Here is a 13,407-nt window from a genome sequence, read left to right on the forward strand (position 1 = left end):
GAAGTTAGAGGGTTGACATGTTGTGGGGTTGTTAACCAATGTCATAAAACAATATGTGTACTACTGTTTCATGAGAAACTATTTGTTCTGTAAGCCTTTATCTGAAGTACAATAAAAAAAAAAAAAGTGCGTGTTATACCCACCCAAATAGCTAAAATTAAAAAGTGGTATAAAACCAACAGTTGGCAAGGATATGAAGTAACCAGAGCTCTCGTACACTGTTGATGAAAGTATAAAAAGAAACAGCCACTTGGTAAAAGGTCTATCAGCTTCTTATAAAGTTAAACGTATGCCCACCCTATGACCCAGCAGTTCTACAGCTAGTGAATGCCTAGGTATCTGTCCAAGAGAAATAAAAATGTATGTCCACAAAGAGGCTTATCCAAGAATTTCACAGCAGCTTTTTTTATATTAGCCCAAACCCAAAAGGCCCAGGTGTTCTTCTACAGGAAAGTGGATGAGCAAACCGTCATGTACTCGTATAGGGGAATACTACTCAGCAATAAAAAAGAACATAACACTGATGGATGAATGTCAAAGATTATGCTCAGTGAAAAGCCTTCAGCCGAAGAGTACACATTGTACGATTCCATTTACGTGAAGTTTTAAAACAGGGAAAACTAATCCATGGTGAAATAAATCACAACAACTGTTGCTTCTAATCGCGTGTTGGGGGAAGAGACTGATTGGGAAGGGGAATGAAAGAACTTTTCTTTCCAGAGAAACGCTCTGGGTCTGGATAGGTGTTTGGGTTACACGGCAGATACATCTATCTAAGCTCACTGAATGATACACTTAAGATATGTACATTCCACTTATCTAAAAACCAAAAAAAGAACCGCAAACTCTAGTCTAATGATAGGTAGGCTGAAATGTCTAGGGGTGAAGTATACTCATGTCTGAAACTCTTTAAAATGTAACCAAAAACCAAACCAAACGCATTGCTGTCCCGTCAATTCCGACTCACAGCAACCCTACAGGACACAGCAGAACTGCCCCATAGGGTTTCCAAGGCTGTAAATCTTTATGGAAGCAGACTGTCACATTTTTCTCCCATGGAGCGACTGGTGGGTTTGAAGCACCGACTTTTCACTTTTCGGTTAGCAGTGGGGCTCTTTAACTACTGTGCCACCAGGGCTCCTTTGAAACGTAAAAGAGAAAGATAAGTGAGGGATGGAACGATTATAAATATGTGATCAAGCAAAACCAGCAAAGAGTTAACAACTGTAAGATCTGGGTGGTGGGTGTTGGGGTACTCACTCTATAACTCAAGTTTTCTAAATGTTTGAAAATGTTCATAATAAAATGCTGGGAAAAATATACATACCAACAAAACAGCTGTTTCTCTTCTTCTCGAGAACTTGACTTATATTTCTAATGCTACAGAGGGAGAATTTATTGTTGTTAAGTTTGTCCCCGGACGTCGCCCTCGCATACATGATGTAATTGCCATTTTCTTTTTGTCCTAAATTCTTAGATTCTCCTGGAGTGCACTCTGTTCCAGAATCATGCTGTCAAAAGAATACAGAGTTACATAAAACAGCAAAGAAAATAAGGCTTTTGGGTCATTTGACGAAATGTAATTTTCTCCTCAAAGAACAGTGGAAGCTTGTGGAGTCTCCTTTTCTTTAGAAAGGATCTTAATTGTTTTAGACTATGAGTGGGAAAACAGTCTGCTCTTCTAGAGGTCCTGTGTTATCAAAGAGGAAAGTCAGAGGAGACTCAGCCATAATGACAGGTGGGGGTCCAGCTGTGTGAGCAGGGGGGCAGGCTGTCCTCTGTCTAGGAAAATCAGCTCACCTAGTTTTAAAACTAGTAACAGGAAATGTAACTACTACTCAAAAACTACTAATATCTTTAAAATATACAGAGTCACATGGTGTGACTAGCTGACAGAAGACGGAGATGGGGCAGTAAGAGAAAGACAGGAAGCTGGAGAGACAGACACAGTGCCACATCCACACGGGACAGGCACCTGAGAGGGCTGACTCATTAGCACACAAGAAGAGGGAAACTGCTGAGTAGGGATGGAGACACAATGATTTACTTTAACATGAGAATTACAAGCCAAGAGGTGAACCAAACTACTGCTTTGCAGACTAGAACAGAAGGCAGGGGTTGTGCGCGTGTATGTGAGGAGAGCAGGGTTTGTTGTTTGTCTTTCCTGGAGGGAGTGTCATTTTAGGGACATATCAGATACACACAAAAAGTACTACACCATGGCTCAATTAATTTTCTCAAAGTAAATACACTTATGTGACCAGCACTGAGATCAAGAAACAGAACACTATCAGGTTCCAGTAGCCCTTTCTCTCGTGGGGATGCTTGTTTCAAAAAACAAAAGAAAACGTCACAATGCTCCTAAAACCACAAGCCAGAACAGGTCAGAATGGGTGAAAAACACTGAATCCTAGAGTAATAGTTCTATTTAATTAAATTATTATTTTATAATACCCAACAACCCTACTTTAGTAGGGTTCCAGGAGAAAGAAAATGCCCAAGGGCGTTCTGCTTCTTTCTAGATCCATCAAAATCACTTCCATTTTCTACTTCCCCCGAGCTGGGGCAACTACTAACAATATGACCCTCCTGTCATCTTTATTCTTCCTGACACCTCCTGCTTTTCTCCTGAACTTAGATTCAGCATTTAACAACTCTATACTATTCTTCAAAATTATCTTGCTTTCTATTTTCATTCTACAAATTTCAATTCAGTTATTGATAATGTACAGCACTAGAATTATGCTCAGTATTCAAATTTTACAAAGGGAAAAAAAACCCAATACTGTGTAACTCTTGATGTTTATATTTTACATCACAGAATATCTTACCACCTTTCAGTTCAAACCAATAAATATTAATAAGTATACAATATATACCAAGGAAATGCTAAAATATGATATTATAAAAATATAAAGATGAGTTACTTTCTATCCCTCAGGGGACCACAGACTAGTTAAAAGGGATAGCAAATTCTGACATATCTGCCAGTGGCATCACTAGGAGGGTGCTGAGGGGTAAGGACTGCACCCCCGACACTGTCAGCGGGAGTGACACCAAAATGACCCTATGGTCTGTGGCAGCAGTGGGCAGATCACACACTGCCAGGGGGTGTGGGTGGGGGGTTAAGGCAGTGGCACTACTGGGGTTGGTGTCACCCAGTGAGGTATTTCGTCCTCTCTCCCCACCTGCCAGTCAGGGTGCAGGTGGCTGGGCCATGGCGCCCACCATTGGGTGTAGAGTCTCCGCCTTGGCCAATGCGAGAGAGAAGAAGCTGTGGGGAGCCACAGGGAGCAGGCTGGGAGAGCCAGCACTCAGCCCTGCTTAGGTGATGGGGTGGGGCCGGCCACTGTACCCGCAATGAGGGGAAGGAACATGAGTTACCACACTGGGTGACACCAACCCTAGTGATACCACTGATATCTGCCGAGGTTCACCCGACCCATAACCCCATTACAGACATCACTAACCGATTTACCTTCCTACCCCAGGAGCCCTGGTGGCACACTGGTTAAGAGACTCACTGCTAACCAAAAGGTCGACAGTGTGATCTACCAGCCACTCCTTGGAAACCCTACAGCGAGTTCTACTCTGTCCTGTAGGGTCACTATGAGTTAGAATCAATGCAATGGCCATGGGTTTGGTCTGGGTATCCCAGAAGGCTGTTTTATCCATCATCATCGGCGGCCATGGAAGGGGGAATAAGTTGTAAACAAGCATGCAAGCTATTGGCCCTCCTCAGATAAGGAAGATAAGCACACAAATAGACAACACCTATTACAGATACGAGATAGAGCCCGTTGAGACTGCACCCCAAAAGTGCTATGAGAGATTAAGAAACTATATTTTCATTTGAAAAAGAAAAAACTCTTTTCTGGCTATAAACATAACACATTTATAGAAAAATTAGAAAATACAAAGAAAAATGGATAAAGAAAATTTTAATCATAATCCATCACCCACAGTAACTACTACTGTAAGACTCTGGCCTATCTCCTACCTGACTTGTATCCAGCCGTATCATGTTCATACAAACTTTGGACTCTTCCATGTGCACAGTTGTATGTGAGTTTTTAGCTTCACAGCATGTGGTGAGCACTGAAAACCTGACGTGCAAATGGCTGCAGAGCATTTCACGATATTGTTCTACTGTGAGGCCACTTAGACTGTTTAAAAGTCTTTGTTATTATAAATAAAACTGCGATACACTTTTTTTCTACTTTCATGCTTTGAAGTGTACACATCCATCTTTGACAGACACTCCATTCATTTCTTTCAGTTGGTGTTATGGGCTGAATTGTGTCCCCCAAAAATACGTGTTGTAAATTCTAACCCCTACACCTGTGGAGCCCTGATGGCGCCGTGGTTAAGCGCTCAGTTGCTAACCGAAAGGTCAATGGTTAGAACCCACCAGCTGCTCCACGGGATAAAGATGTGGCAATCTGCTTCCATAAAGCTTACAGCCTTGGAAATCCTATAGGGCAGTTCTACTCTGTTCTATGGGGTCACTATGAGTCAGAATCCACTCAACATCAATGGGTTTGGGGTTTTTTCTTTTTTTTTGGTTTATACATGTGGCTATAATCCCATCTGGAAACAGGGTTTTCTTTGTTATGTTAATGGTGTTGTGAATTGCCCTGGAGTTGATTCCAATTCAGAGCAACCCCATGTGTGCAGAGCAGAACTGCTCCATAGTTTTCACGCTGTGACCTTTCAGCAGCAGATGGCTAGGCCTGTCTTCCTGGATAGGTGCTGCTGGGTGAGTTCAAACAGTCAACCCTTCAGCTAGATGTCAACCGTTTACGGCTCCGGGGGGAAGAGGAAGGTTTTAATTAAGCCAATCACTTCTGAGATATGAAAGGAGCAGCTTAGGCACAGAAGCCATAAGCACAAATGGAGTGGGAGATACATGCCACATAAAGATCACCAAGGAACATCAGAGAAGCTGAGACAGGGATTTCCCCCCAGAGCAGAGCCTTCCCCTAGAGCTGGTGCCCTGAATTCAGACTGGGAGCCTCCTAAACTGTGAGAAAATAAATGTCTGTTCATTAAAGCCACCCATTTGTGGTATTTCTGTTATAGCAGCACTAGAAAACTAAGACAACTGGATTCTCAGAAGTGGACTTACTAGGTTAAAAAGCAGAACATTCTAAGGATCTTGGTATATACTGCCAAACTGCCTCATATAAAGGGTCACATTAATTTACATTATATAAGACGGTTAATGTGACTGCTGTGAATAAGTTGTAAACCTCCTGTAAAAAGCTGAATTGGCAAAAGTTGTGTGGTAGATATATTTACAACAACAACAACAAAGAGTCTCTGCTGAGGCTGCTTATGTACAACCAAATACCTCATGGGATTTGGTGCCGTGATTTGGAGTTTCAGGGTCATGGTTTCACAGGACATCCCAGATAATTGTCCTAGTAACATGTTCAGTGCTTCTGCTCTACCTCCTATTTCACTGAGCAGTGCAGTGAGTGTCTTAAAAGCTTGCAAGCAAAAAGCTTGCAAGTGGCCATCCAAGGCACAACAATTGGTCTCTATTTGCCTGGAGCAACAGGGGAAGAAGGAGAGTCAGGAATAGAAGGCGGAAATGGAATGCGAAACTAATTGCCTCCATGAACAATTACCTCCTTTGCCAGGAGATCAGAACTGGATGGTGCCCGACTACCATTACTGAACATTTTGATCAAAGATTCCATAGAAGAATCTTGATCAAAAGGGAGATAATGCAGAACAGATGTTCAAACTCTCATGGAATCCAGATTTTCTGGAGCCATGGAGCCTGGATGAACCCCTGAAACTACTGCCCTGAGATAATCTTTAAACCTTAAACCAAAAATATCCCCTAAAGTCTTATTAAAACCAAACAATAGTTTAGGCTTAACAAGGAAAGAATGTCTGCCTTGAGCATTATACTCTTTTAAGAACTATTTATATGGGATCAAGCTGACAACAGCAACTCAAAAGATTAGATAGGAAATTTAGGGGGCAGTGAGTTAATGTCAATGGGGGAAGAACAACTCAGAAGAGGGTGAGAATGGTTGAACAACTTGAAGAATGTAACCAGTGTCACTGAATTGTACCTGTAGAAACTGCTGGATTGGTGTATGTTTTGGTGTGTATATTCTCAACAACAAAATAAATAAAATTACTTTTTAATTTACATTATATAACAACATGGGTCAAGACTTCAACAGGCAGAGATGGGAAGGAACTGATTTACTGACAGAAGGAAAGTGTTAAAGGAATACGAATTACTTGATTTGACAGGTGAGGGGTGGTAACACTAGAAATGTAGTTGGACTCAAATTACGGAAAACCTTAAATGCTGAGATAAGGAAATTACATCAGCAATACTGGCATGTACTGAAAAGTAAGGTTATAAACCGAAGTGGCATGATTAGAACTACACTTACACAGGTTAATCTGGTAAGAGTGGACACATACTAGAATTTTCATACTGAGACAAGAATTGTGTCATTTATGATTATAATCTCCCACAACGAAGCTTATAAAGTGGTATACAACAGGGGCACAAGAAACATTTGAGCTAGTGAAAACAAATAGAAGGGATATATTTTCTCATGAAGATAGTAATAACACTGACATGTACGTATGACAGATGTAGGGCAGGAGCAATAAAGAAAAATTTCAGGTAAAGATGTCAGGTAAAGATGTTCAGGTGTTTGGGGCTCTGGCTGATCTTACCATTAAATTAATAAATAATTACTAAATGCCTACTGTGCAAACAAAGATGTCACTATGAAGACTAGCGTACGCCTGACGCAAGCCAGCGTTTTCAACTGCCTCGTATGCATGGAAAAGCTGGACAATGAATAAGGAAGACCGAAGAAAAATTAATGCCGTTGAATTGTGGTGCTGGCGAAGAATACCAAATATACCATGGACTGCCAAAAGAATGACCAAATCTTTCTTGGAAGACATACCACCAGAATGCTCCTTAGAAGCAAGAATGGAGACACTATGTCTCACACGCTTTGGACATGTTATCAAAAGGGATCAGTCCCTGGAGAAGGACATCACGCTTGGGAAAGTAGAGGGTCAGCGAAAGATAGGAAGACCCTCAATGAGATGAACTGACACAGTGGCTGCAACAATGGGCTCAAGCATAACAACGATTGTGAGGATGGTGCAGGACCAGGCAGTGTTTCTTTCTATTATACATAGGGTCGCAACGAGGCGGAACCGACTCGACGGCACCTAATAACAACAGCAAAAACGCCTACCGTGCATATGTAGTAGCAACATGCATAAAGGAATGGGACATGATTGAACATGGTGGAGTCATAAAAAGCAGTCTGGTATGATAGAAAGACAGCAAGGGAGGCCAAGAATGTGAATCAGTTTATCCATTAAACAATAAGCAAGAAATGACATAACACTAATATACTAAAAAAACATCTCTCAGGCTAAGATAAGAACAGTGAAGAACAGATAAGTGAAGAAAGATTAGAGACTAGATTCCCTCCTCCACCTGTGGTCCACAGACCTGCAGCAGCAGCAGCAGCAGCATCACCTGAGAATGTGCTAGAAATGCAGAAACTCAGGCCTCACCAAAGACTTTCGGAAACTGAGTCTGGTGATTTGTAGGCCCATTAAAATATGAGAGGACCTGGACCAGAGGGCGGGAGGGTAAACTGGATGGCTACTACAATTTCTCTGGTAATGGTCAGACCCCAAGGGCCAGAGGGAGAAAGCAGGTCAGTCAGCTGCCCTTGGAGATGCAAATCAACTGGGAATGCCGGTTCTCGGTTCTCTGCTCGCCTCTACAATTATAAGTATTTCTCTTTTAAGAACAGGTCTCAAAAGCAAACATGAGATACAGAGATCAAACAAATTCTAAATACTTCATCCAGGGCACTCCACAATTCATGTGTCCTAATATTCATTGAAAATAATGATTAGCAACTTCAGGAATAAATGTGACAATTCAAGATCTTTATAAAGTTCAGGAATTCCCCATTTCTGCTTAGGACTTAGAAGAAGAAAAACTTGCAAAAGTTAGTGAGATGGCATATTTTACAAATTTGGAGAAAATTAGAGAAGTGCTTTTGGAGATTTTAAGCTACAGGTAGATAACTTTTTTCTAAAATTATAAAAATTTCCATTTTTACAAGTGATAAGGTACAAGTAAAATTTACATATAGTTTTCAAATTAAATTTCTCCAAACTTGTTATTTTAAGAAGCCCTACCAAAATCACAAAGAAAACATTTTTCAGTGTTTTATATTTCTGTGTGTATTGATTTTCAGGTCACTTAAAAATCAATATAATAGACTGGGTATTAGATGACACCAAAAATTGTTGTTAATTTTGTTCGGTGTAATAACCCTGAAACATGTAAGGATGAATGAAATTGTTTTAAATACTTCAGCAAACAGAAAGGGTTATATGAAGAAAATGTGGCAAAATCTTAATAATTGCTGAATCTAGCTTAGGGGTCAGCAAACTGCAGCCTACAGTCTGGTTTTACATGGCCTAAGCTAATAATCCACCACCCATCTGTCAGTGTTAGTATGTTGTACTATGGTGGCTGATGTGTTGCTGTGATGCTGGAAGCTAACCCCAAGTATTTCAAATACCAGAAGGGTCACCCATGGTGAACAGGTTTCAACGGAACATCCAGACTAAGACAGACAAAAAAGGCCTGCCCATCTCCTTCCAGAAATTAGCCAATGAAAACCTTATGAGTCCCAACAGAACGCTGTCTGGCTCGTCTGGTTGAGACCCGTCTTCAGAAGGGATCATTCGCTGGAGGTCGACACCATGTTTGGTGAAGCAGAGGGCCAGTGAGAACGAGGGAGACCCTCCTTGAGATGGACTGGCACTACAGCAGCCACGATGAACTTGAACACGACAGTGATCATGAGGATGATGCAGGACAGGGCAACGTTTCGCTCTGTTGTACAGGGGCTCACCGTGATTTGGAGATGCTAGCTTTCTAACCTAAGAATGGATTTTCCATGTTTAAAAGATCATAAAAACAAAAAAGAAGAATATGCAACAGAGATCTAATGCTGCCCCAAAGTCTAAAATGTTTACTGGCAGGCATTTACAGAAAAAGTTTGCTGACTCCTGAGCTAGACACTGGGCACATGAAAGTTCATCGTGCTATACTCTCTACTTTTGCATATGTTAGAAAATTTTTATAGTAAAAGATTTAAAAATATGAATCTCACTGTACAGGAGAGAAAAACAAATTGAGTAAACTCCAAGAATACTTTAACAGAAACGAAATAAACACTCCATGATTTGCTCAAAACTCAGAGTGCTCTTTAAGCAATGATAAGTGATTCTCATTTAACAAATAACTGAGTGAATTATGTAGCAGGCACTGTTCTAGGACCAAGAGAGAGAGCACTGAATAAAACAGACAAAAATTCTTGCCTTTATAGAATTCTGGTGGAACTGTTACTCTTACTTTCTTATTTTAATTACAAATATTCTATCTTCCTCTCTTTCGGTGTGGTCAAATATACTGCTATGTTCTGGGGTAGGAAAATGAAACATTCTTACGTACTTGTTTTCATTACAAACAAACCACAACAACAAAAAATCACTCTGAACGTAAAAATGAGGCAAACAGTTCGTTTTTTAATCTAACAATACTCACTGGAGATCCGAAGTTGTGTCCGACTTCATGAGCAAAAGTAATGTGAGAGACTTTGGGAGGTACGTGAGACCCATAGTTCTGAACAGTAATTATTCCAGTGTTTAAGGACTTCCTTTTACCATCGGAGTAGAGCTTACTTTTTTCACATATTCCTCCAGAGCTTCCTAGTTCAGGGGGGTGGGGGGGGACGGGACACAACAAAAGGCTAAATTAGCATCTATTTCCACCCCCATCCACCCTCCAAGAGCTTTCCAACATATGCTCTATAAAACTAAAACATTTTCTATTTCTTGAGTCTAAAATACAATTGATACCCAAATGCATTAAATTATCAAAATTTTCTTTGGTCCAAGATTCGGAAGTCATTTAGAATAAAAGTTTTAACAGCACCCATAAAGAAACTTCCAGGACTGACTACAAAGCCCTTAGAAAAGGTTCTTCTTCACTGTCAAAATGTTCCCAAACTTTCGCTCTGGTTAATGCAGTGAATCAAATCTTTTTTAAGTTTCCCTTAAATTTGAATATATCGATATTTACATTAAGTCAGTACTTAATTTTTAAAACGAAAACCTACGGTTTAAGTTAAATGAAAGGTGAACAAAATACTCTCAAGGAGATTTTGATGAGGGTCATGTCTACAGACAATAGCAGTGGGGCACGTAAGCGTGTGAGTCACCGTCCTGAGAGGCCACACGCAGCGCGGTTAAAGAGGAAAAGAGTTATGTCAAGTGGGTAAGGAGAAAATAGTATCTGCGTGTGTACGTGTGTGCGCGCGTGTGTGTGTGCGTGCGCGCGCGCACTTGGGGAGAGGAGGAAGAAGGGAGAAAGGATAGAAAGGAGAAGAGAGGAAGAAAGCAAATGTGACAAAATGTTACCAAATGATTAATCTATCAGGCGTTCACTATACTATTTTTGCAACTCTGATAGGTTTGAAATTTTTTTCAAAATAAGTTTAAAAAATTGAATTACAATTTTTCCAATATGTCTTGAGGACACTTTAAAAATTTTAAAGCAAAAAAAAAAAAATCTACTTATATGGAGGCCCTGCATGGTGCAACTGTGAATGCACTTGACTGCTAATGAAAGGTTGGAGATTCAAGTCCACCCAGAGGCGTCTCTGAAGAAGGGCCTGGCAATCTACTTCCAAAAAATCAGTCATTAAAACCCTACGGAGCACAGTTCTACTCTGACATATATAGGGTTGCATGAGTTGAAATCAACTCAATGGCAACCAGCAACAATTATATGATACATATTAAATCACTTGCAGTTCATCTGTTCATTAATAGGAATTTTAGTCTAATACCAAAATGGCAGTGTTTTCACATCTAAAGGCAATTATTATGAGAAATTGGAAAAAGAACAACAGGAAAATCAGAAACTGGACAGTCAATCCATGTTATTATATATACTGCACCAAGAATACCATGATTTCATTTAATTAAACTTTATCCAAGAGTTTTAGTGAGAGGTTCTTTAATTTACATTCACATTTAAAATTTTTTGCTATTTGATTTTTATTAAAATATAATCAGATGGATTAGAGTATTCTGATAACTGATTAAATTATTTCAACTTAGGTTTCTACACACCAAGTTAAAACCAAGTTACTGAACCACTTAAAAATATCTAATATTTATAACCCCTGAAAAAGCACATAATAGAAGGTACACACACACAAAAGATCCGAAAGAATGGCATGGTACTCAAACACAATTACTACCTTATTCCTACTGAATATCAGAAAACACATGTCAACAAAACATAACTTTGGACCCACACATCTACGGTCAACTGATTTTTGACAAGGGTGCTAAGTCCATTCGACAGGGACAGAAGAGTCTCTTCAATAAAATGGTGCTGGGAAAATCAGATTTCCACATGCGGATAATTGAAGTAGGATCCATGCCTCACACCATACACAAAAACAAATTCAAAATGTCTTAAGGAACTAAACGTGCAAACTAAAACCATAAAATTGTCAGAAGAAAAAGCAAAGGCAACTCTGTCAGGCCTAGCTTTTAACAATGGATTATCTAATATAATAACAAAAGTACAAACAACAAAAGATAAACAAATGGGACCTCATAAAAATTAAAAACTTTTGTTCATCAAAAGACTTTACTAAAAAGTGAAAAGACAAGCTAACGACTGGGAGAATATCTCTGCAAATCATGTATACAACAAGAATCTAATAACCAAAATATATATAAAACTTTGACAACAACAAAAAGACAAATCACCCAATCATAAAATGGGCAAAGGACTTGAATGGACATTTCACCAAAGAGGACATTCAAATGGCCACCAAACACACGAAAAGATGCTGAGCATCATTAGCCATCAGTTAGATACAAATGAAAACCACAGTGAGATACCATTTCACTCCCGCTAGGATGGCTTAAGATTAGAAAAACTAAATATAACAAACGCTGGCAAAGATGTGGGAAAACTGGAACGCTTAACCACTGCTGGTGAGAATGCAAAACGGTATAGCCATTGCGGAAAACAGTGTGGTAGCTCCTCAAAAATTAGAACTAGAACTATCATATGAACCAGCAATTCCACTCCTAGGTATATACCCAAAAGACTTGAAAGCAGAGACTCAAACAGAGACTTACACACCAATGTTCACTGCAGCACTATTCACAACAGTCAAAAGGTGGTAACAATCTAACTGCCCATCAACAATGACTGGGTAAAGAAAATACGGTACATACATACAATGGAATACTACTCAGCCAGTAGGAGAAACGAAGTCTTGATACATGCACTACAATATGGATGGAGCTGGAAGACATTTTGCTGAGTGAAATAAGTCCATGACAAAAAGACAAATATTGTATGACATCACTTATATAAAAAGACAAGAAAAGGCAAATGTACAGAGAACAAAGTTTACTAGTGGTTACCAGGGGTGGGAAGGAGGGTCTAATCGTGATGAACTATCAAGTTGATTAAGGGTATGGTTGCACAGTAGATTATTGTATTTGCTGTCTATAAGTTGTACACCTGTAAAAAGTTGAATTGACAAAAGCTGTGTGGTAGATATATTTACAACGACGACCAAAAAAAAAAAAAAAGAGTAGCTGCTAAGGCTGCTTATATACAACCAAATGCCTCATGGGATTTGGTTTCTTGGTTTGGAGGTTTAGGGTCAAAGTTTCATGGGACACCCTAGTTAACTGGCCTAAAAACACGTCTAGCGCTTCTGTTTTACCTCCTAGTTTGAGGTGTAGTACCTGGTGTCTTAAAAGCTTGCAAGCAGCCATCCAAGGCACAATAGTTGGTCTCTATTCATCTTGAACAACAGAGGAAGGAGAGTCAGGAATAAGAGGAGGATATGGAATGTGTGGCTAACTGCCTCCATGAACAACTGCCCCCTTTTCCATGAGGCCAGAAGTCATCCATTCAGTTGATGGCACCCAGCTACCATTACTTAACATTTTGATCAAAGATTCCATAGAAGAATCCTGATCAAAAGGGAGAACAGAATTTCAAATCCTCATGGACTCCAGACATCCTGGAACCAAGAAGGTTAGATGAACCCCTGAAACTATTGCCCTGAGATATATCTTTAAACGTTAAACCAAAAAAATCCCCAGAACTCCAAAACAATGGTAACAACCTAGATGCCCATCAACAGATGAATGGATAAACAAACTATGGTACATACACACAATGGAGTACTATGCAACGAGAAAGAACAACGATGAATCTGTGAAGCATCTCATAACATGGATGAAACTGGAGGACATTATGCTGAG

The 13,407-nt window shown here is 39.8% G+C and overlaps 1 protein-coding gene across 9 annotated transcripts in view; it reads right to left on the minus strand.

The window, feature by feature from the left end:
• The window catches only part of ADAM10 (ADAM metallopeptidase domain 10), a 158,297-nt gene that overhangs the window by 22,907 nt on the left and 121,983 nt on the right, over nt 1–13,407 (minus strand). For all 9 annotated transcript variants that reach the window (XM_004374612.3, XM_023729682.1, XM_023729675.1 and 6 more), the window contains 2 exons: nt 9,641–9,804; nt 1,328–1,511 (listed from right to left, as the gene is read on the minus strand). In XM_004374612.3, coding sequence (XP_004374669.1) covers nt 1,328–1,511; nt 9,641–9,804 — 348 coding nt within the window. The remainder of the gene's footprint in view (nt 1–1,327; nt 1,512–9,640; nt 9,805–13,407) is intronic.

Source organism: Trichechus manatus, unplaced genomic scaffold, assembly GCF_000243295.1.
Source record: "Trichechus manatus latirostris isolate Lorelei unplaced genomic scaffold, TriManLat1.0 scaffold00030, whole genome shotgun sequence".
Classification (NCBI taxonomy): domain Eukaryota; kingdom Metazoa; phylum Chordata; class Mammalia; order Sirenia; family Trichechidae; genus Trichechus; species Trichechus manatus.